The sequence below is a fragment of the Spea bombifrons genome, chromosome 3 (genome assembly GCF_027358695.1).
Source record: "Spea bombifrons isolate aSpeBom1 chromosome 3, aSpeBom1.2.pri, whole genome shotgun sequence".
In the NCBI taxonomy this organism is placed as follows: Eukaryota; Metazoa; Chordata; class Amphibia; order Anura; family Pelobatidae; genus Spea; species Spea bombifrons.
Genome location: NC_071089.1, coordinates 9,425,983 through 9,451,601, shown reverse-complemented (window position 1 = coordinate 9,451,601; position 25,619 = coordinate 9,425,983). Strand labels below are relative to the sequence as shown.

At 45.0% G+C, this 25,619-nt stretch overlaps 1 protein-coding gene across 1 annotated transcript; it reads right to left on the bottom strand.

Annotated features, from left to right (window-relative positions):
• Positions 1–2,732: 2,732 nt before the first annotated feature.
• On the bottom strand, positions 2,733–25,373 carry FLVCR1 (FLVCR heme transporter 1). Its single transcript, XM_053460098.1, has 10 exons — positions 24,636–25,373; positions 22,286–22,430; positions 18,699–18,836; positions 18,024–18,091; positions 14,884–14,987; positions 13,633–13,743; positions 13,097–13,202; positions 5,278–5,389; positions 4,408–4,475; positions 2,733–2,933 (listed from the first exon to the last, which is right to left on the bottom strand). The coding sequence occupies exons 1-10, from the start codon at positions 25,269–25,271 to the stop codon at positions 2,865–2,867; spliced, it is 1,557 nt and encodes a 518-aa protein (XP_053316073.1). The 5' UTR covers positions 25,272–25,373; the 3' UTR covers positions 2,733–2,864.
• Positions 25,374–25,619: the final 246 nt, after the last annotated feature.

Here is a 25,619-nt window from a genome sequence, read left to right as displayed (position 1 = left end):
TTGCGATTGTAATTATGTTATGTGTGATTGGCGCACAGAACATGAACACGATTTGGGAGAAGCGACAGACCCTCTCTGAGCAGCAATGATTTACAAAGAAAGACATTGTAATAAACTCTTACGAGACAATCCTGTCCCCATCAACACGAATATTCACTAAACACAAAAACACAATTCAAAAGAGCATGTAGAAATCTCCGTCTCGGCAGTGCATGAATTGCGTAAGCGTATTAACCCTTTGTATGTCTCAGGATCACATGATCCAAGGTCCACTCCTTCTTTCATCATCACATCCAAACCGGTTATAAAATACATGATCAAAGACGTCACGTTTTACTCCGCATTCATTCTCGGCACTCACAATGATTCCGGAGAACAGACCCGTTACGGATAAATCCCTGGACCCTGTGATACGATCTCCTGCGCGGCGTCCGTGAGGTTCCCCCGTTTAACGGGTTTTACTCCTGGAAGGTGTCAGAGGGTAACCCTGGGTCTGGAGTGTCAGCCTACCTAATACATAGAATATTTACACAGAAGATCTCTACATTGCTCCAAATCACATTCAGAGGCAAGTAAACAACTTAAAAAAAGAAATGTTTTTTTTCGGTTTAAACAAAAACATTTGACCTAAAAAAAAAGCTGCCATCAACCGCTGAATTCCCGATTAAAAATATAGATCGCGTTTGGTTACAGTTCATCCAGTCCATTCCCCGGCTGCGGGTTCTAGAATACTAAATCCTTAAGGGCATTTCATTTGCCTGGCATCATCCAGCTAACTCATACTGCCCATAACTATATACAAAGCCAGGCCCTGCGGACAGGTCGCCCCCGCGGTACCTCTAGCGGATTGTCTATCAGCTCAACAACACAAAGCAATATATTACCCCACATCAGTGTCTATAGTGCAACTCGCCGTAGGTTAGATATAGATAGATAGATAGATAGATATCTATCTATCTATCTATATCTAACCTACAGCTTGCCTCCCAACTGCCCTGCTTTGCACGGCACAGTCCTGAATTTGCCACTCTATCACACCAAGCTCTACCTCAGTCCCGCCTTTCTGGAAAGAGGTAGAGCTCAGCAGGAAAACTGAATTTGGAACCACAAAGCCCCGATTTTGTTCTCCAATGTCTAGGCCATACTGTGCATGCGCAGACTTTGTGGGCTGTCAGTTTGAGTGACGCTCTACGTGTCAAGCTCCACCACCCGACGCACCTAAATTGCGAGGTATGTTACAGCACATGTCACATTATATATATACACACACACACAAAATTGTATACAACACACCCAACGGTACTCACCATTCTGCACACTGGTCAGCTTACAACATACATCATGTAAAAAGGTCACATAACTCTTCATACCGGTCAGTCTACACGCAACATTCAATGTCATCATCATGTGACGTCTAACGAACGGCCTACCGCTCTCTCCATTCTGCACGATGGGGTTAATTATCTAAACGGAGAGCTGTGGTGGTTTCGTCTCCCTGACCCTGCTATACATTAAGTCCCGTCCCCCATACGCTTCTGCTGCAGGAATATCTTGGCTCACCCTGCGTAATGTATAGCTAAATTAGTGAGATCTCGTCTCACCTACTGAATAATACATTATACAGGGCCTGCTCAGCCATTCCTGCTGGAGAAACCTGCCAGTGCCGGCCCTTCATGATGTATAGTGAAGTGATGGCTCTGAACCCACAGCTCTCCCTTTATTGAATTAACTCCAATCCTACGGCACTCAACAGCATGTAAAAAGCCTACGGAACACAATCCTTCACACCGGCCAGTGTACAGCACACAATGTAAGTGGCCATTGTGTATACCGCCAGTGTACAGCACACAATGTAAGCAGCCATTGTGTATACTGGCCAGTGTACAGCACACAATGTAAGCAGACATTGTGTATACCGGCCAGTGTACAGCACACAACGTAAGCGGCCATTGTGTATGCCGGCCAGTGTACAGCACACAATGTAAGCAGACATTGTGTATGCCGGCCAGTGTACAGCACACAATGTAAGGGCCCATTGTGTATACCGGCCAGTGTACAGCACACAATGTAAGCAGCCATTGTGTATACCGGCCAGTGTACAGCACACAATGTAAGCGGCCATTGTGTGTACCGGCAGTGTAAAGTGCACACATATATATATATATATATACACACACACACACACACATATATATTATATATGGGAATGGTCACATGATCACATTGATCAAAATGCTATAGAGTTCCCGTGTCTTACATGCTTAATGAGTTGTAGTTACAGTGAAATCCAGTGGAGACGTTTAATGCCCCTTTTGACAGCACAAGACAGGCAGCAAAGTGTCCCAAAGCCACCTTGTGCACAGTATTATTTCACCAGTGTGCATGCACTGGCTCGGTATGGCATCCCTGTAAACACAAACAGTTTGGCAGCTCCTCCGGGAACTGATGTGCTTCCGTGATGTACGCGGGGTACGTGGGGCAAATAACCGGAATTTGGGTCCACAGTACAAAACCATTCTGAAATCCTTAGCGTTCTTGGCTTTGAACCTCGTGCAGCTGCTGCAGATCCAGCTTCATAAAATCATTTGAAAAACATAAAAAAATATTTAAAAAATTGGAAAAATTTAAGCAAAAATGTGAATCCAGGAATGTTTTAAAACAAAAAAATTAGGACAGAATTGTAGTTCCTGCATGAATACCGGAGACTTTGGTTGAGGTCGCTGCCTCGGTGCCGCGTCTCGGTAAGCGGTAGTGTGCTGCGTTTCCATCGCAAGGAGTGATCCGATAAATAGTGCGTCCAATAAATAGATCCTTGAGAAGTCCATCCGGTGGTATCGTGTTTTAGGAGAAGACACGCAGGGCATCTACACAGCGGAGGAGGATTGTGCAGTAGAGATGATGGCGCTCGGCTCCGTTGGACCTGCGGCCGGTACCTGTAAAGATTTCTGGACTGTTAGCTCTGCAGCTGCGGTATTTGATTTAAAGGGCAGGGGCAGTTCTTCTGCAGATGATCACGAGAAAATAATTTTTGTAAATTAGAAGAATGGCCAAGAGTGCGGCAGCTGCAGTTTAATGTTGATAAATGCAAAGTAATGCACTTGGGACATCAAAATCCCAGAGCAGAACACAGCATTGGTGGCACCGTACTGTCAGCGAGAGCGGAAGAAAGGGACTTGGGAGTAATTATTTTTGCGGACTTAAATGTAAGCAGGCAATGCAGTAAAGGGTCACAAAAAGCAAGCGGGGGTCACAGATCTCTGGAGAGACCTCACCTAGAGCATTGGGGACAGTGCTGGAGACCCCATCTCCTAAAGGACAGACACACTGGAGAGAGCTCAGAAAAGAGCTACTAAAAATGGTAAGAGGTTTGCAGGAGAGAAATTATCAGGAAATATTGAAGGATCTCAATATACACGGCTTGGGGGAGAGAAGAGAGAGAGGCGAGAAAAGAGAGAGGGGGGAGAGAAACATTTAATGACCTGAAGGGATTTCACAAAGTACAGGAGCCAAGCTTATTTGAAAGGAGGTGCAATGATAGAACAAGAGGGCACGGTCTAAAACTAGGGTCAGAGGCATAGATGTAAAGTAAGGAAATTCTACTTCACTGAGAGGGTCGTAGATAAACGGAACAGTCTCCCAGCAGAAATGGTGGAGGCCAATACAATGAGGAAATGTGATAAAAAGGCATGTGATAAACATAAAGCTGTCCTCATTATAGCATCTGACCAGAGATGGTGCTAAGAGGGAGATCCTTCACAGTAGATAAGCAGAGGGATGGTTAACCGGGGCTCAGACACGTCCTGCCTCTGGCATACTTGGGCAAAGCTATAACTGCCCCTGTGAATGGCACCAACAAAAATTACAGCTGGTGAAATAATTGATTGTTTTAAATAGCGCTGTCATATTCCGCAGCGCTGTACAATGGGGGGTTGGCATTTTAAACCGTATTGGTCAGAATGCAGTGTATGCTCGAAAGTAATATAACTAAACAGACTAAAAGTATTATCCCTTCCTATATTTTGGGTTTATTTCAGTTCCTTTTATTTAAATATTACAGAAGACGTGAATTGCTGACCCATTTCAACACAATATAAGGAGACGGTATCTGCAGAGATAAAATGTGTTGGTCCAGTGCTAAATTCAAGACAAGGAGGTCAGAGGTCACCATGACTTGTAAGTCATACCTTCACATCATGGATGATGCCTTCCACAAGGGTGATGGACCATCAGGCTCCGAATATTTATGAATAAAGCAACATTTTACTTGATCAAACAATTATTTCTGGGAATTGCTTGGCACGAACAGTATTATGAACGATGCATATTTTTTAAATCCAGAGCAGGTGGAACAGCATCTTTAATATGAACCCGCATTACGGTAACAATGCATTCAAAGGAGATACTTACAGACTTAGCTTCTGACTTTGCTATTCCCAAATTTATATTGTGTCTCTTCAAATCAGATTTGATGAGAGCTGAAAGAAATAAAACTCATGTTAGTTATATAGAGCCAGCGGATTCGGTAGCGCTGTTACAATACAAAACGGACGGTAACATCGAATTTCATATGATTTATAGATCAGGGGCTAAAACATTCCCCGCTGCTTCTTGCCGTGTCTGAAATGAAATATATACGGCAGTACATGCCTATGCAGTGATCAATGACAGTGAAGAAGTTGAAACCACTTCTTTGCAAGTGAATATGCCAAGGAATATCATTGGATGTTGCCAATGCTGCAACGCCACAGAAGCCACCACTGATCGCTTCTGAAGCTCTTGTCAGGAGAAGAGCAGTGCCATATTGATAGACACTATGTCTCAATTACGGCGGCACCTTGTCGTTGCAAAGAGCGCTTAAGAGGCAATCAACAACCGCTTTCTTCGCCGGTGTTCCTGAAATGCCTTAATGTGATCGTTGATGGCTTCGTAGAAACGCTCTTTCGTGTGGCAGGGTGCTGCCGTATTTATAGACATAGCATCTATATAGCGAGTACACAGGGCACCCATATTTTGTTGCTGAATGTTTCTATGCCATGCACATTATTGGTCGTTAAGAGGTCATCCGTATCACCAGACGAGACCCTACCTGGTGCCAGTATACACAATCAAATGCCAAACACAGCAATGCCCTCCTTTAATGCCTTGGCACACCAACAAATCTACGGTATGCGCATGCAGAGGGGCACAAATCTCTGCGCACGACACTGGTCTGCTAAACAGGCTAGCATGCCATGTATCATGGTTGGCCAAGGGGCTCAGCAGAAGACGTTATCTCACCTGTTAAAATGATTCCTAGGAACATCCACACGCACAGAAAGATGTTGCCGGCACGAGGATTGTAGTCGGTCGTCAGCTTCCCCTGAGCCAAAGTGAAGAAAATCCCAAATATCTGGAAGAGAAAGGAGAGCGTCTCGCGATGAACCGGCATGCAATGAAAATTCGCAGACGGCGCAGCTTCATTTACATTTCACAGACCTGTCTGGGTTTTTCTCATTTTGTATTTTTTTTCTCTTTGAAGGATTGGGTTTGGATGTATCGATTACCAAAGTAATGTACGGCGTTTCTAAGTGAAGCATATGGATGTATGTAACCGATATAAACCTCTATACTGGTTGCAGGGAAAGACACTGATCCTTTTCGGGACAGCCTGGCAAGGGCATTTGCATCCGAAGTGGAACAAAGTTTTCAACCTGGCCTTTCGCTTAGATCAGCCCTGTTGGTGGAAACGTGTGCCGTTCCCGGAGTTAGCCGCCGGTGAATAAATCTGTTTACTTAAACTGAAAAGAGATTTTTCAGGTGAATTACACTCCCCGAGGGACCCGGCGACTTCGGGATGAGAGATCCGCTTTAAAAGACTGCTTTGTAGGCCGGCCGTGTATCTCTGTCTGTTTATATAACTATGTGTGACGCCGAATACAAACCGGTCCACTCTAATGTAAGAACACGGCACTGAATACAGCGCTTGTTTCACGCGGCTGCAGTAACCCCAACGCCAGAGGCTGGAGCCAGAGAAGCAGAGTAAATAATAATTAGACGGAGGCCGGGAGACCCGAAAGTGTAAACAGATGGGGTTTCACACACAGCACTCGATCAGTCCTAACAAACGGTGCACAGGAACAGCGCACACAACACACATCAGGGAGGATTTTAGCCGGGCCTTGCAGTATTTATCACGACGATCTTTTGCCACCAAAATATACCTTTATACACACATACACTACCGGTCAAAAGCTTGGGGACCTTGTTATTTAAAGAAAAGCATTAAAATAAAGTGCATCAGAAATCAAGCGCAGACGGGGTTAATGTTGTAAATGACTATTGTAGCTGGAAATGGCTGGTTTTCAATGGAATCTCTTCATAGACGTACAGAGGCCCTTTATCACTCCCATCACTCCTGGGTTCCAGTGGCCCTTTATCACTCCCATCACCCCTGTGTTCCAATGGCCTTTTATCACTCCCATCACCCCTGTGTTCCAATGGCCCTTTATCACTCCCATCACTACTGTGTTCCAATGGCCCTTTATCACTCCCATCACTCCTGTGTTCCAATGGCCCTTTATCACTCCCATCACTCCTGTGTTCCAATGGCCCTTTATCACTCCCATCACCCCTGTGTTCCAATGGCCCTTTATCACTCCCATCACTCCTGTGTTCCAATGGCCCTTTATCACTCCCATCACTCCTGTGTTCCAATGGCCCTGGTTTAAAAGGCTATTTGATTGTTAGAAACCCTTTTGCGATTATGTTACAGCCAGAAATGTCCTTATTTGTCATGAAAACAGCTAAGTGACAGTATATCAGTAGCGTACCTAGCGGGGGGCGGGGGGGGCGGTCCGCACCGGGTGCCGCTCATCAGGGGGGTGCCAACTTGCCGGCACCCGGCACCCCTCCAGAGACGGACAGTAATGTCCGCCGCTGGAGGAGCAGGCTCGCAAGAGAGCGGTATCGGAGGTCTTTAACAGACCTCCGGCTCCCTTGAGTGATTTTAAGACGGTTCCCTTGAACCGGCTTAAAATCACTCAAGGGAGCCGGAGGTCTGTTAAAGACCTCCGATTCTGCTCCCTTGCGATCCGCGCGGCAACTGCTGCTGTGCAGAGGGCACTGTGGGCGCGGCTTCAGTGCCGCCGGGATCTGACAACAAACCCCGGCGGCACTGAAGCCGCGCCCACAGTGCCCTCTGACCCGGAAGAAGACAGTAGAAGAGGAGCGAAGAGGAAGACTGCTGTAAAAAGAAAAGACTGCTGTAAGAAGAAAAGAAGGTAGGAAATCATTCATTAAGACTGAGTGACAGTGAGAGTGGATTGGTATGTGTGGAATGTGTGGATTGGTATGTGTGGAATGTGTGGATTGGTGTATGTGTGGATTAGTATGTGTGGAATCTGTGGATTGGTATGTGTGGAATCTGTGGTATGGTATGTGTGGAATCTGTGGATTGGTATATGTGTGTGGATTGGTAAATGTGTGGATTGGTATATGTGTGACTTGGTATATGTGTGGATTGGTATATGTGTGGATTGGTATATATGTGGAATCTGTGGATTGGTTTGTGTGGAATCTGTGGATTGGTATGTGTGGAATCTGTGGATTGGTATGTGTGGTATGTGTGGAATCTGTGGATTGGTATGTGTGGAATCTGTGGATTGGTAAGTGTTGATTGGTAAATGTGTGAGAGTGATGGGTGTTATGCTGTACCATTTCCAATGTCTTTTTCATTATAATTATGCTCTAAAGTACATCATAACTCCCATCACTCTATACTGTTCCGTACAGTGGCAGAGCTGGGAGACAGAGGCCTTGCACCCCCACCGCAGGGTGCTGGTCAGGTTCTATGTGGGCAATGTGGACGCTGGCTTTGGGGTGTGCAATCTGTGATCTATGCCTGTAATTTAGGGTGTTTTTTCTATAACTTTAATGCTGAGTTTTTATGTGAATTCCAATTGATCAATACCTGCAAAGCTGGGTTTGTGTGTTAATGTGTTGGTCTATATCTGCTATGCTATGTTTCTATACATTATTTATGTTTACCAGCAAATACAGGATTTGCATGTCTTATTCAGTTGATCAATACCTGGGGTGCTGTTTCCATGTGTTGTTTATTTGATCTATACCTTCAGTGCTGAGTGATTTCCAGTTGATCTATACCTGCAATGCTGGGTTTGTGTGTTCTGTTGATTTATACCTGCAATGCTATGTTTCCATACATTATTTATGTATACCTGTAAATACAGGATATTTATGTCTTATTCAGTTGCACGTGCTGTTTCCATGTGTTGTTTATTTGATCTATACCTGAACTACAGGGAGTAATTAAAAGAGAGTTGTGGTTTAGTGACGTAGGGGACAAATGGACTTTGGGGATGATTCCGGGGAGAGGACCTCCCAATGTCACGGTGCAGTCAGAAGAAGGGAAGGCTGTACTGACTCTCACAGTCTTCCCCTGATCTGCAGTTGAGGGCAGTACAACATAATCCCTATCACTATACATCGATCTAGACATTTACAATAATGCAGCATAACCCCTACCACTATATACTAAGCCAGACACTGAAGTGGTAGGCCTACACCACATCAATGGCTTTGTATATAGTGATATGGGTTATGCTGCATTATTGTAAATGTCAGGCTCAATGTATAGTGATATGGATTACGCTGCCCCACCGTCAATGTGTGCTCAGTATAAAGTGATAGGTGTTATCCTGTATCACCGGCAATGTGGGCCTCAGTATATATTAACAGTTATGTTGTACCACCGTCAGCGCGTGCCTCAGTATATAATGGAAACAGTTATGTTGTACTACTGTCAGCGCGTGTCTCAGTATATAATGATAGCAGTTGTGCTGCACAACTGTCAATGTCTGCCTCAGTGTATAATGATAGTTATGTTGTACTACTATAAGTGTCTAGCTCAGTATATAAAGATAGCGGTTATGCTGTACCACCATCAATATCTGGCTCAGTTATAGTGATAGGTGTTATGCTGTTCCACTGTAGTATGTGGCTCAGTGTATAGTGATAGGAGTTATGCTGTTTCACTGTAATGTTTGCCTCAATATATAATGAAATTACTTAAGCTGCACCACCGTCAATGTCTGTCTCAGTATAGAGTGATAGGCATTATGCTGTACCACCGTCACTGCCTGGCTCAGTATATAGTGATATGTGTCATGCTATACCACAGTCAGTGTCTGGTTCATATGGTATATATAATCATGAGTCGACATGGAAACACCACTATATATGCAAATGCTTAAATAAAAAGAGAACAATGTTATGGTGACTCCTGATTATAATATCAGAATTTTTTTTAGTTTATAGTGTCTTTAGCTGCTTAGCCAGTACTTAATTTGTAATGTTTGTCACTCATTTGTTAGGTCTTCTTAGAAACTTGTTGTGTTTGTTGTTTTTTTGGGGGGGTTATTAAAGAAAGCATTATATGTTCAGTAAATGTTATTTAAACATATTTATTTTACTTATAAGTTATTAATTTATTTTTTCAGATTTCTTGTTGTTTACAGTTGACATACAGTTTACAAATTGGTGCAATAAATATTCTTGCCAACATAATTTTGTAGATGTCTTTACATTTGGGGGGGGGTGCCACTTACAGGATCCGCCCCGGGTGCCAAATACTCTAGGTACGCCCCTGGGAATAGTTAATCCCAAAACCCATAGATGTGTCGGGAGGGTCAGGTAAAAGATGGAAAATATATAAGCGTTCAATAAGAATCAGAGTTAATCACCTCCACCTCTGCCTGCAGCTTTTTTGCTTATTTAAATAACAGCCTCAGCTATCATCCATTAACCTTTCTAAACTCAACTGAAAATGGCAATATATACTTAAGTAAATAACGCCTGGATTACCATGCCCTGAAAAGTATACACAGGAATGTATATACAGAGATTAACGCCTTTCTTACTGGAAACATAGATTAAAACAACATGTGCTTTGTTGTTAAACATGCAGGGTTGTAATGACACGTGGTAATGCAGTAGCTGCAGTAGCGTACCTAGCGGGGGGCGGGGGGGGCGGTCCGCACCGGGTGCCGCTCATCAGGGGGGTGCCAACTTGCCGGCACCCGGCACCCCTCCAGAGACGGACAGTAATGTCCGCCGCTGGAGGAGCAGGCTCGCAAGAGAGCGGTATCGGAGGTCTTTAACAGACCTCCGGCTCCCTTGAGTGATTTTAAGACGGTTCCCTTGAACCGGCTTAAAATCACTCAAGGGAGCCGGAGGTCTGTTAAAGACCTCCGATTCTGCTCCCTTGCGATCCGCGCGGCAACTGCTGCTGTGCAGAGGGCACTGTGGGCGCGGCTTCAGTGCCGCCGGGATCTGACAACAAACCCCGGCGGCACTGAAGCCGCGCCCACAGTGCCCTCTGACCCGGAAGAAGACAGTAGAAGAGGAGCGAAGAGGAAGACTGCTGTAAAAAGAAAAGACTGCTGTAAGAAGAAAAGAAGGTAGGAAATCATTCATTAAGACTGAGTGACAGTGAGAGTGGATTGGTATGTGTGGAATGTGTGGATTGGTATGTGTGGAATGTGTGGATTGGTGTATGTGTGGATTAGTATGTGTGGAATCTGTGGATTGGTATGTGTGGAATCTGTGGTATGGTATGTGTGGAATCTGTGGATTGGTATATGTGTGTGGATTGGTAAATGTGTGGATTGGTATATGTGTGACTTGGTATATGTGTGGATTGGTATATGTGTGGATTGGTATATATGTGGAATCTGTGGATTGGTTTGTGTGGAATCTGTGGATTGGTATGTGTGGAATCTGTGGATTGGTATGTGTGGTATGTGTGGAATCTGTGGATTGGTATGTGTGGAATCTGTGGATTGGTAAGTGTTGATTGGTAAATGTGTGAGAGTGATGGGTGTTATGCTGTACCATTTCCAATGTCTTTTTCATTATAATTATGCTCTAAAGTACATCATAACTCCCATCACTCTATACTGTTCCGTACAGTGGCAGAGCTGGGAGACAGAGGCCTTGCACCCCCACCGCAGGGTGCTGGTCAGGTTCTATGTGGGCAATGTGGACGCTGGCTTTGGGGTGTGCAATCTGTGATCTATGCCTGTAATTTAGGGTGTTTTTTCTATAACTTTAATGCTGAGTTTTTATGTGAATTCCAATTGATCAATACCTGCAAAGCTGGGTTTGTGTGTTAATGTGTTGGTCTATATCTGCTATGCTATGTTTCTATACATTATTTATGTTTACCAGCAAATACAGGATTTGCATGTCTTATTCAGTTGATCAATACCTGGGGTGCTGTTTCCATGTGTTGTTTATTTGATCTATACCTTCAGTGCTGAGTGATTTCCAGTTGATCTATACCTGCAATGCTGGGTTTGTGTGTTCTGTTGATTTATACCTGCAATGCTATGTTTCCATACATTATTTATGTATACCTGTAAATACAGGATATTTATGTCTTATTCAGTTGCACGTGCTGTTTCCATGTGTTGTTTATTTGATCTATACCTGAACTACAGGGAGTAATTAAAAGAGAGTTGTGGTTTAGTGACGTAGGGGACAAATGGACTTTGGGGATGATTCCGGGGAGAGGACCTCCCAATGTCACGGTGCAGTCAGAAGAAGGGAAGGCTGTACTGACTCTCACAGTCTTCCCCTGATCTGCAGTTGAGGGCAGTACAACATAATCCCTATCACTATACATCGATCTAGACATTTACAATAATGCAGCATAACCCCTACCACTATATACTAAGCCAGACACTGAAGTGGTAGGCCTACACCACATCAATGGCTTTGTATATAGTGATATGGGTTATGCTGCATTATTGTAAATGTCAGGCTCAATGTATAGTGATATGGATTACGCTGCCCCACCGTCAATGTGTGCTCAGTATAAAGTGATAGGTGTTATCCTGTATCACCGGCAATGTGGGCCTCAGTATATATTAACAGTTATGTTGTACCACCGTCAGCGCGTGCCTCAGTATATAATGGAAACAGTTATGTTGTACTACTGTCAGCGCGTGTCTCAGTATATAATGATAGCAGTTGTGCTGCACAACTGTCAATGTCTGCCTCAGTGTATAATGATAGTTATGTTGTACTACTATAAGTGTCTAGCTCAGTATATAAAGATAGCGGTTATGCTGTACCACCATCAATATCTGGCTCAGTTATAGTGATAGGTGTTATGCTGTTCCACTGTAGTATGTGGCTCAGTGTATAGTGATAGGAGTTATGCTGTTTCACTGTAATGTTTGCCTCAATATATAATGAAATTACTTAAGCTGCACCACCGTCAATGTCTGTCTCAGTATAGAGTGATAGGCATTATGCTGTACCACCGTCACTGCCTGGCTCAGTATATAGTGATATGTGTCATGCTATACCACAGTCAGTGTCTGGTTCATATGGTATATATAATCATGAGTCGACATGGAAACACCACTATATATGCAAATGCTTAAATAAAAAGAGAACAATGTTATGGTGACTCCTGATTATAATATCAGAATTTTTTTTAGTTTATAGTGTCTTTAGCTGCTTAGCCAGTACTTAATTTGTAATGTTTGTCACTCATTTGTTAGGTCTTCTTAGAAACTTGTTGTGTTTGTTGTTTTTTTGGGGGGGTTATTAAAGAAAGCATTATATGTTCAGTAAATGTTATTTAAACATATTTATTTTACTTATAAGTTATTAATTTATTTTTTCAGATTTCTTGTTGTTTACAGTTGACATACAGTTTACAAATTGGTGCAATAAATATTCTTGCCAACATAATTTTGTAGATGTCTTTACATTTGGGGGGGGGTGCCACTTACAGGATCCGCCCCGGGTGCCAAATACTCTAGGTACGCCCCTGCAGTATATATATATATTTTACAGGAAGAAAACTTTCTTTCTTGCAGCAATCATGACTAAATAAACAGTCCACAATCTGTATGAGGAGCCAATACAGAACACCCAACACGTATCAAACAATGAAAGCCGATTTATTCATACAGCCCACTTATTCACACACAAGACTGGACAGAGTCAGGACGATGAAACTATTCATTTTTTTTAAGCTCAAATTGGTGCAAGTTGTGTGAAAATTGACATTATCGTCTGTTACCTGCGCCGACGCATTCAGCAGCCCCGATGAAGTACCTTCCAATTCCGGATATGTGATCTCCACCGCAAACTCAAACCCGAGAGGGAGGTATCCGGTCATAAAGAACCTAAAGGAATCAATAAGTGATGTAAAAATACCAAAATATGAAAGCTACGTGTTTAGCAATAAATTCTACAAATAAAATACTTTTTTCATGATTATTTTTTCCAATTAAATTCTCGATCCTTGGAGTCGAGGAGGATTTTTTCTCTCCTAAGTGGCAAAATAAAGAAAAATAAATAAAAATAGGTCAATTGGGTTTCTTTTGGATCAGAAGCAGGAAGGGTTGAATGTCCCATTTCTCAAAAGATTGAGTCCGTGACTCAGAAGTTATCTTCAGGTCGCCCCAGCGCTTTCATAGACACGGGGAATAAACGCATAAATTCAGGGCTCCATTTTTTGGGGGGGATACCCCAGGTTGATCATCGGCATCTCAATTAAAAATGCACTCATTGACTTGTGTGGAAGCAAGAATACACAGAATCCCCGGTCCTTACCCAAGAACTCCGCCAGTCACAAACACGACAATAAGGTTTCCGAGATCCAGGGTGAAGGTGAAGACGAGCATCCCCACAAAGGATAAGACGTAAACGGCCAACGTGGTCTGCCTGCGGGAGAAGAAGGACACGCGACACGGGTCATTCCAGCCTCAGACCCGGAGATTATCTCATTTCCAGCCACAGCTCCCCAGACAGCATCGACGCGCATATTTTTTAACCGCTTCTTTAATTAGAATAACTCAAATGAATCATTTCTCCCACATGGCTTCCGATTACGTGCAGGAGACACACATTGTTAGCGTTTGCTTACACAGGGAGGCAACAATTATAAAAAGACTGATAAGGATCCATCAGGAAAAGGTGAACCGGCAAAGAGAAGATAAGACACAGAAGAGAAAAGAAGAAAAGGCTTTAATTCTAAGCTTTTTTTTGTGTAAAACGTATAAAACGTGTGAATCTTCTATATATTCGTAAAGAGAATCTAATAACACACAAGCATCTTGTACTTCTGTGCTGATGGGACATCACAATGCCCCTTTAAACACGAACGCATAATGGACATATTATACATAAACCAGCTTGTTGATGCAATAAAACCAATCTCTGGGAGGAAAGCGCTTCCACCGGGATGAATTTCCTGCAGGCAATGCGGCTGGTGGGCAGTATACCGCGCATGCGCACGGGTGCTTGGGGAGGGAAACGGTGAAAATGCACACAGGGGTTCCTGATGACTCCCATGCTTTCAGCACAAATGCATGGATTTACAGGGGACATCTATCACATGCTTTAAAAGGGGGGTTTTTCTTATTATTAGACCTTAAACCCCACTGTTGTGCCGTTTCTACCTTTGCTTCCTGATTGCACCGAGGTGACTCACCGACATTCCCTAAAGTTCATTTCACTTCCCCTCCACCCGCCGGATGGAACGCCCGAGCAGGTAAAACGATTACTCAGCGTTACGTTAAACGCTCCAAACATTACACACCGATACAATCCACAATATCCACGGGAAATCTATTTAGAACTTACAGCCCTCTTAACAGGAGGAGTTAGCGTGTAACACGGATTATTGCGAATACGGCTACATGTAGGACGTTTTTAATTCCCCCCCAGCAGTACATATCCAATTCTTTATAATAATTATAATATAAGGCGTAGCTCCTCGGACGCCGGCGGGCATTTAACACTCTGGGTTGGATTTATGGGTTTATTGCACAATAAGCACGTCTCAAGCACCCGCGTACTTACTTGTATGTTTTAGAGTAATCGAGCCACAGACCGCATATAATGGACCCCACCATTCCAGCAACCACTAAAGTCAATCCGATCCTCCCTGCATTCACCTCTTCTCCCTAAAGATACATAAAAACATATTAAGATCTATAATTTTATACACACACACATTATATATATATTACTTACACACTTAAATACACACACCGTTCAAAAGTTTGGGGTCACTTAGCTGTTTTCATGGAAAATTTCTAGCTGTAACATAATTGCAAAAGGGTTTTCTAACCATCAATTAGCCTTTTAAACTTATTGATCAGCGAATGCAACGTGTCATTGGAACACAGGAGTGATGGGGGTGCTAAAGGGCCATTGGAACACAGGAGTGATGGGAGTGCTAAAGGGCCATTGGGACACAGGAGTGATGGGAGTGCTAAAGGGCCACTGGGACACAGGAGTGATGGGAGTGAGAAAGGGCCTCTGTACGCCTATGAAGAGATTCTATTAAAAAAAAAAAAATCAGCCTTTTCCGGCCATAATAGTCATTTACAACATTAACCCCGTCTGCCCTGAATTTGTGATCCATTTTATGTTATTTTAATGGACAAAATTAGCTTTTTCTTTAAAAAATAAGGACATTTCTAAGTGACCCCAAACTTTTGAACGACAGTGAACATAAATAAAACATATTTAGATTCATAAAATCATACATTGAACTATTTTTTCCAGGATAACTAAATTTGTAAGATCGGGCACATATAGAGTAGTTAAATTCCTAAAAGTTATCCAAAACATAACATATAACACTATATTGGAATAAATCTAAATAGTTATACACAAATCTTAGACCAGGGGTGTCCAACCTACGGCCCTCCAGCTGCTGCAGGACTACATCTCCCATAATGCCCTTTCAGCTAAGGGGCTGGCTGAGGAGGATGGGGGACATGGGTGGCACATGACAATTAAGCATTCCCTAAAAAAAGATTTTAAGCCACGCAAGATTGAATAACTGTATCTGGAAAGGATCGGGGCGTTCAAATGTACTTGGAAACTAAGTTTCTAATCCTATTTATAAAAAAAGTGTTATAATTCTACAAAAGTGCAAAGTAGTTTTAGCCTCTACTACTTCTGCTGGGAGTCTGTTCCACTTATCTACCACTCAGTAAAGGAAAACAATCTTGACAAAAGATTTCATCACAAATACTTAGTTTTTCTGTGTTTATCATGAAAACATTAAATGCAATAAATATTAGCAGCCCCTGTGCTCATCCGTTAGCCCGTAGCTATTATTCTATATTAAGCAGGAAGGAGATATCATGTAACAGAACTGGATGAAAGCGAAGGATATCTCCCTGCAGAGGAGGGACCGCCGACCGCCTCCGTGTCCCTGCCTCCCTTCCTGCAGCTCCACTTCTTCTCTTCTGCCTTCTTTCTTCGTATTCTCTCTCTCCTCTCTGGTATCAGCTCTGCTGAGCAGGCCTCACAGAGCGCTTCCTTAAAGGGGCGGAGCCTCTGTGCACACCCTCTCACCCGATTGGAGTGACAGGGATAGGCAGTTCACCTGGTGTGCACAGCGGCTCTGACCTTTTGCGGAAGTACTCCAGGAGTAGAGAGAAGCGGGCAAAGAAGAGGACAGAAGAAGAGGCAAGAGAAGAAGTGGAGCTGCAGGAAAAGAGAATTTCTGGGAGACTTGGGACCCCCTGATGAGTGGCACCCGGGGCGCCCCCCCCCAAATACGCCACTCTCTCCCTGTCTGTCCGCACTCTGTAACTTCCGAAAGCCGAGATGGAATTAAAGCGCTTTGCGGGGATTTTGTGAGTGTAACCGGTAACATCCCCACGGATCTGAGGATTTCGGGATGAAGACTGTTACGCAGGAGTTGGAGAGGCAGAAAGCATTTCAAATGTTTCTTGTGCAACAGAATAAAGTGTAACCCACTTAAAAAACACTTCAGCCAACAAGTGCGTTCATCCCGAGCGCCGCGGATACTTATTCTTGGGAGACTCTTCATTTCACTTTTGTTTAAACAGAAGCACAACGGGGGTGACGCACAGATCGGAGAGGTTACTACCGTACCTGGGGACTTTTCTGAATGATCTGACCCGGAGGCTCGAAATATTAACCCTTTAATAGCCCATTGAGAAGATTCTATGTTTTATATAGTGAGTCAACAAATGTGTAAACCAAATGGCTCTACAAAGCGGCCCTAACGGAAGCCTTGAAACTTTATTGAGCCACCTGCATTCAAGCAGGGATATCAACCATAACATACTGGAAGCAAAAGCACAAACTAAGAGTTTGAACCCATTGTACAGCGCTGCGGAATATGATGGAGCTATATAAAACCAATAATAGAAAATAGCAGAGTAGAATAGAAGTAGAAGTCAGATCAAGACTGTGTGACCCTGAGAATCTGCCCCTTCACCCTGAGACCGGGGTAAAAAACCCAGAGTCCCCGGTACAGTTAGTAGACGGGGTTAATGAAGGACACTGCTTAAAGGGCAGTCACTTTTTAATAGGAGTATTATTTATTGGGGTGCGATACAGCAGTAGCACATTGTAAGGTTGCCATGACGACACATTAATGTTTTCATGTTGTTCTTTTGGCAAATGCATGGTGGGGGGCGGGGGGGGGTCCTGCGTTAAACCGATGCTTTAATGACGAGGCGTAAAGAGCGGCTTTACATATTCAGGAGTCCCATGTATCTATAAACATCCAATTAAGGACGCAAATTGTTTTAGAATATATAGCAAGGGCAGCATAGAAAGGGTTAACCAATTGTACAGCACCACGGAATATGAGAGCTATAAAAATATGAATAAAGAATAATCATTCAGGGTGATACTCCAGTGAATATAGCTGGAGGGGACATTTCCATTTGTGAATTATTAGAATTGTTTGAAAAGCAATAGAAAGCGACCCTCTTTAACGTCCTCAATCCTTTAAACCCCAAAAATTGGCCTTATTAAAAAAAACAAAATAAAAAATAATTTCCTTAATGTGTAATTAATAAACTTTTCGTGGAAAATATATATATTATTACGGGCTCTCAAGCAACGTGTTCAGCCTTTCTGGACTTTTATAGTAAACATTAAAATAAAATGAATAAAATTAATGTCTTGGAAAGATCCGTGAGAAGCAAACCTCGGAGACTGACCTCGTAATGAAAGGTAATCATCTGGTTTAGCAGCGTGGATACGGAATAGAAGGATCCGGTCATAATGCCTGTAATATAAAGTGCGCGTTATTACACAATATATCACGCTGTGCTAATACAGAGCGACGGCATCAAGAAGGAGAAATAAACCACAGATTCGTAATTAATAAAAACCAACAGAAGACCCCACGTGGCCTCCATGCGATGCTCTTCAGCTTATTGATGGGAAGGTGGCTCTTCAGGTAAGACAGACAGATGGCCACGGCTCCAATCACTCTAGGGTGACCACATCCGCCATGTTTTCCATGACACAAAATGTTTACATATTGCTGACCAGCCCAGATAAAGTGGTGCCCTGTAGTATGTGTGATGTATAACTGACTAAATGGTTCCCTTCCATGGGTCTATAAATCCAACAACACCTGTGCTGGTCATCAATATGGAAAACGTGGCCGATGTGGTCACCCTACCCAACTCAGGTGCCAAGCTTTGCACACCTGAATTTTTTTGGGGGGAGGGGGGGGCTGCTGATTGGCTGCTCGTGATTGACAGATTTTTAAGCAAATAATGTGTTTTGTAACGGAGGCAAAAAGCAGGAAGGGGTTAACATAATGCCCCCAGTGCCAACGGGTAGAAAGATCTGAATGGTTAGGTCTTGGAACCCCTTTATCTCACCGTAACTGATGAGCAGGAGTACAAACGGCACGTTCTTAAACAGATTAACGATGGAGACTTTGTACGAGGAACCTTCCGAAGGGCTATCCTTGAAGGCTTGAGACTGACTGGGAGGGATCTTTGGTTTCTCTTTGAAAACTGCAAGGAAACAATGAATAAAATAATAATATTAATAATAATAATAATAATAATAACGGCTCTTTGCTTGTTTATAGTGCAAGCCCCACACAAACATTTCACAGAAATAACCCCAAAAAAGGGCAAACACCACAGTATTTAAAGCTTTTTGTTTCTCAATCCCAGGAGTTTTGGGGAAATTTTGTTTAAAGTTGAGATCGGAGGCAGCCTGTGGCAGGGCCAGTATAATCTGATCAACGTCCTATCCTAAAGCTCTCTGCCTTCTCACCACATTCAGGCACATGGATCAACTACCTCATGCCTCGGGAATGAATTGACTTCCAATAAAAACAGCAAACGTTCCTACGGCGAATCCAAAGATCTCAGGAGACCACGTTTTAGGTAGAAAAAAGAAAATGAGTATCTTACCTAAAATAATTCACTGTGCTTAGAATTCATTTGTCCTACAAACTTTTATTTTAAAACGTATGTAACCACTTAGCGAAGTTTGCCCTACAAAGGTTTATAAAATGGTGATTAGGGCTGCAACTAACGATTATTTTAATAATCGATTAATCGGCCGATTATTTTTTCGATTAATCGATTAATCGGATAAAAAAAACAATATGCAAATTTTTCGTTTATTTAAAAGAATTTTGCATTGTGCCCCCACCCCTTTGCACTGTGCCCCCACCCTCACTCTGCCCTGCATCCCCACCCCCACTCTGCCCTGCACCCAGTCTCACAGCCTGCCCTGCACCCAGTCTCACAGCCTGCCCTGCACCCAGTCTCACAGCCTGCCCTGCATCCCCACTCTGCTCTGCACCCAGTCTCACACCCTGCCCTGCCCCCCCACCCCCACTCTACTCTGCACCCAGTCTCACACCCTGCCCTGCATCCCAACCCCCACTCTGCTCTGCACCCAGTCTGCCACCCTGCCCTCCCACCCCCACTCTGACCTGCATCCAGTCTCCTGGCCCCACTCTGCCCTGCACTCACATCCTGCCCTGCATCCCCACCCCCTGTGCCGCGGACCCCCCACCCCCTGTGCCGCGGACCCCCCACTGTGCAGCGCACCCCCCCCACTGTGCAGCGCACCCCCCCCCACTGTGCAGCGCACCCCCCCCCACTGTGCAGCGCACCCCCCCACTCACTGTGCAGCGCACCCCCCCACTCACTGTGCAGCGCACCCCCCCACTCACTCTGCCGCGCGCACGCACACACACTCTGCCGCGCACACACACACACACACACACACACACACACACACACACACACACACAGTCTCGCACATAAACATTCGCACAGACAATAGACATAAAGAGTACTTACCTCCGCTACGAACTTGTTCCACTTCCAACTTGATAGTAGACGCGCGTCACATCCGTCGTCACGTAGCTTGAAGAAGGCGGAGACTGCAGAGCGTGGAGCAGAAGCGGGGAACGCTGGCGGAGGTAAGTAAAAGGAGCCTAGTGCTCCAACGACGAATCGATCACTCGATTAATCGATAACGGAAATCGTTATCGATGATTTCCGTTATCGATTATTATCGATTTTATCGATTCGTTGTTTCAGCTCTAATGGTGATATTATCTGTTTCTCCCCGTATTTATATTTCCCGAGACATAAAAACATAGAATTTGGTGACAGATAACCCTTTACTCCCGCTGTAAAGACTCAAACCTTAATCAGCCGTTGGCCTCGTAAATTCAGGAAACATACACCGATCCCATGCATGTTTAAACTCCCTCACTGTATCAGCCTCTACCACTTCTGCTAAGAGGCTGCTCCACTTATCTACCACCCTCTGAGTGAAGTAAACATTCCTTACGTTACATCTAAGCCTCTGACCTTCTAGTTTGAGATTACGCCTCTTGTTCTGACATCTCTGCTCTTTTGACATCGCTCTGTAGTGACAGCTTGCAGAAGAATGTGGCTCGCTGCCCTGAAATAGCTGCCGCACAGCTGTAGTTTTCACAGCACCGCGCGGGGCGATCACCCGCTAAACGCAGCCGCTCAGACCCCATCGTGCGGAATGCTGTATTTACATTGGGCTGAATTGCTGGCCGGCCTCGCATAACAGGAGATATTGCGCAACACCGGCTACGTGAAGCCGCAAACTCCTACCGCATTCTTTCTTCGCTCCGCGTCCCGCATGCTCCTTTTTTTGGACTCTTTGTTGCATTTTCTCGTTACATTTAATTCCTCAGAAATAATATTCTGCCTTAGAATTTCTCTATCCCAAGTGCGTTATTTTACATTTATCAGCATTAAACTGCAGCTGCCGCACTCCCGACCTGATTTACACACGCATGTATATTCTATATCCTGAATATTTATGGCAATTATAATGAAATTCTTTCCCTTCGATTAAATATAATAAAAAGTACACTATGGGGGGATTCAATGATCTCACACTCAGCAGGCAGAAAGTCACATCACATCCACTTCCTGCACGCTGGATCAGTCTGCACACAGACGCACAATTAGGGTGACCACATCCGCCAGGTTTTCCAGGACACACAGTTTTTTACATATTTCTGACCAGCCCAGATAAAATGCTGCCCTGCAGTATGGATAATGTATAACTGACTAATTGGCTCCCTTCCATAACTCTATATATCCCGCATACCGCAGGGCAGCATTTTATCTGGGCTGGTCAGCAATATGGAAAAATCAGAAGCGTCTTCAAACACCCTATGCACAATGCGCATGCAGGAAAACGGTGGGGGCAAATGATGGCACAGGCAGGCTGCTTGGGGGCAAAGATGAGTCAGACAAGCTGGTTGGGGGCATAGGAGGCACGTGCTGCTTGGTGGAGTCGGGGGCCCTGTGGTTTCCCCACCGAGATACAAATGTGAAGAATCAGGAGTTCAGAGCGGGGGGGGTCTGTAACACCCAGTGATAACAGCAATCACCAGAGCCCCGGGACGCACAGCGCTAAACAGATAAGTGTGCACTCACCGCAGAACGTGCAGCAATCGCTCACTATCAGTATTATCTAGTGTCAATCCGTAGTACGTGGCTTGATGTCCTTCCAGTAGCTTAACCTCACTCCAGAAAAGTCAGATCAGCAAGAATATCAACGGGGCAGCCTAATGCCCTCGGCACCCATTCTAAGGAAGAATACGTATTAAAGTACTCTGCGAGTAACACTCACCCTCTGTGAGCATGCGCAGAGCCAGCCCCCCCAGTACACCAACAGCTGGGGCGGCGGGGAAGGGGCAAAGGCATATGGGGGGGAGATTCTGCAGGACATGCATTTGCAAAATGGACAACACAAACATTTAAAGGGCATTAAAGCGCATTCGATGATTGGATGGTCCTTTTAAAGAGCCACACGGGAAGATGGAAGTCATTCTGGAACAAGTTACCTGGGTATTTCATCCTCATAGTGTGCCGCGCAGGTTCCACCTGCGACATATACGTTGTAAACATTCGTAAAGCCACGTTTTGGTTCAGCGACTCACCTGCTACGGTCAGGATGAACAGCAGCGTGGACACGGCAGCCGTACCGTAGAACATGATGCTGATGTTATGTCCGGTCAGATCCGTATCGTTGTCCGTCTTTGGGACCAGCACAGGCGGCAGGAGGAAGCCGATAGCCGTACCCAACTGCAAAACACATCAGGACGACAAGAGCCGAAATATAATAAATAACATTGGAACAGTGTGTCGCAGTCAATGCTTCACCCGGGGGGGGGGGTGAGCGGCTGGGGTCATCAAAACTGCGATTAGTGGAAAAAAACGGGTAAAAAGCTTTTAAACCATTACTGAGTAATAGGGGTTATTTAGTGCAAAGTAGCTTCATTGCTATAGCAACCAAGGGGATGCCCCATCACCAGGAACTTTCGACCGGTTGGTTCGGTGATATTTTTAGAATTTAAGAGCCGTCTATTACAAGGAACACGTTCAAGGTCTTCGCTTTGTCTCACGAAGGACAACAATGTCACACGATGAACACGCGGCACTGTTTAAATCTAGAACTCCAAGGACAGGAGGGGAGTTTATTCCAAAAAATACATTATAACAAAAGGCCATGATCTGAATCTAGAGGGTCAGGCGCTTAGGTGTAAGGAGGTTTTATTTTACAGCAACGGTAGTAGATACATGGAACCGGCACTCAGCAGAGGTGATGGAGGCTTAGGGAAATTATGCACGGGATAGGCACGTCTTCTGAATCTAAGACGACTGATTAAGGTCGGAGTCTTTACAGCAGGTAATAGACAGGGCTGAACGGGTCTGATCCTCCGTCAGATTCTATGTTTCTACGAGATGCTCTGATCAGTGTTCTGTCAGAACGTGGCGGGGATCGTTTACAAAGCCTTTTTCCAGGGGCCACAGCTTAGCAAACTTTTGCTGACATCGGCACTTAGAACCGGTGGAAATCAAAGGTTATTTAACGGTAGCCATAAATCTAAATCCCAACCCAGATCGTAACTGTTATCAGCTGATCGATTGTAAGCTCAGTTACGTCGACAGCTCTGCCTGCGAACAGGTGAAGAGTTCCATTAACTTGTCCATTTGGTAAACACTGAAATACTGTCATTCTACAGAACCTCCCTCCATACTTATTAACAGACCGGAGAGAGTCACGACACGTCTTACAGGTTATCTCCTTCATCGCAGATTCACTGAAGTAGCCCCGGGGCTTCCGCTAGTCTCTGGCTTTCGGGAATAGTCAGCAGGTTGATTCCCCCCCCCCCCATGTTTCTGGCACTATGAGAACCATGTAAAACTTTCCATTAGCGGAGGAGTTTCTTGCCCCCCCCAACCTTTTACAGGTGCCACATGATCACTCGCCAGCCCATAAGAAAGAACGGCAAAGGAGCTCCGATGCACACGCAACAGAAAAGCAAACACAGAGCACACTTCCTGCAAGATCTGGTTCAGACTAAAAACATTCATTACGGTAAAACACACACACATTATATATGCACATATATTATAATATATACGGCAGGGTCCATGATCAGAATGAATTAGCAGCTCCCTGGATAATAAGAGGTTAAATAATACTTTATAATGCAGCTTCATCTCTCAGACGTGTGCAGCAGATAAATCACTGCGCTGACAAACCGCCAGAAGTGTATATAACGGAATAAATAAAAGGGTTAATACCAGGAAAGGACCTATTCTGAAAACTAAAGGTACTTTAACCCACGAGGTGCCTGCAATGTACTCCTTCAATATATGCAGGTTTTAAACTACAAAAAAGCTACGTTAAAAGCTGAAAGTAAACATACATTATTAAACAGCCCTGTCATCCATATGCCGCTCCCATGTATGTTTAAATGCCACCGCTATATTAGCCTCTACCACTTCTGCTGGGAGGTTGCTCCACTTATCTATGGCCCTTTCAGGCCTCTGAGCCTATAGATTTAGATTATGGCCTCTTGTTCTAACATTTCTCCTCCTGTTGCCATTAGGGCTTTTACCGGACTTTCAAGTGTTTGCGGACACAAGAAAGCCCAGTCACCGGCCATCTGCCAGCCCCAGACCAGTAAGAAGGCTTAAGTGACACTATACTCAGTGCTGAGCAAACAGAATGTGTGCGTATTAACCCATACAGCTGGTAACACTCCCAGGACCACAACTCTTATCAAGCACAGCCAGTGCAAAGGCCAAGCACCCCCCCGGGCAGATGTATATCAGGATGGAGAATGCCAAACATTGACCTTCAGATCAAACTCTGGGGAGTGAGGAGTCAGGATTAAATGGGGTCACTTGCTGGGGCTGGCTGAGCATCCTGGGAGCTGTGATCCGATGAAGCTGGACATTTCCCAACCCCAGAACCTGTATTAGCAGAGGGGGCAGTACCTGATTGCCCAGCACCGCGGTGGCACAGGCAGTAGACACCTCCTTTGGTCCAAACCACACAGATGCCACCCTGGAGGGCAAACCCAGGATAAACACCTGAGCCACCGAGCACACCGTCTGAGCCAGCATGGTCACCCCAAACAGATCCGGCCTGACACTGGCACATTTAATCCAGGCCCCCAGGCAGTTGAGCCCCGAGCCCAGCAGCGCAGTGACCCGGAGCCCCTTTTTGTCCAGGAGCCAGGTGGCAGGGAAGATCAGGGGCACGTAGGCCACCATGTAGACCATTGACAGCCAGTCTATCTTATCCGTGCTGAGCCCGTAGAAGTACGTGAAGATGTTGCTGATGATGCTGTACTGGATCCACTGGAAGGCATTGACCAGGGAGTACAGGCTGAACACCCCCAGGATGGCAAACCTCCTGCAGTAAAGCTTCGTCTCCAGTGGCCCCTTGGGGCCAGGCAGCATGGCTTGCCTCTCATCAGGCGGCAGCTCCGTCTCTGGGCTCCTGGGGGCCACACATAGCTGGATATCCCCGTTGCTGGCGGCCAGCTCGTGGCCCGCGGTCTGGGCAGACATCTCCTCTTTGCCCATAATGTGGCCGTTTTGGTGCTGGGTGCTGTCGGTGGATACCATGGTCAGCCTAAGGATACCGTGTGGCGCAGATAGGCAGGTGAAGAGCCAGCGGATACTCGGTGCTGTGCTGCCCGCGGCCCCGCCTGACTGCACGGTGTGGCGATCCCAGCATGAGCATGACAGGATACACACGCCGCAGCGAACACTTCAGCGCCTCCAGAATGAGCCGGCATTCGACGACCAATCAGCGTCCGCGCCCCGTGTCAGCCACCAATCAAAAATGGGGAGTTGCTCCCACAGATCCTGCCCCGTGTTTCTGAAGGTAGTCGCTGTGACAATGAAAGAGGAGACATTGACAGAGAGTAGAGGGGCGTGGCCGAGATAACAAAAGGGCGGAGGGAATGAGGC

Coding starts and splice junctions, on each gene's coding strand:
- FLVCR1 (XM_053460098.1), bottom strand. CDS start 25,271: ATGGTATCCACCGACAGCACCCAGCACCAAAACGGCCACATTATGGGC. Junction 18,837..22,285: donor GTTCATCCTGACCGTAGCAG/GTGAGTCGCTGA, acceptor GTTTCCTTGCAG/TTTTCAAAGAGAAACCAAAG. Junction 13,203..13,632: donor GTGACTGGCGGAGTTCTTGG/GTAAGGACCGGG, acceptor TGATTCCTTTAG/GTTCTTTATGACCGGATACC.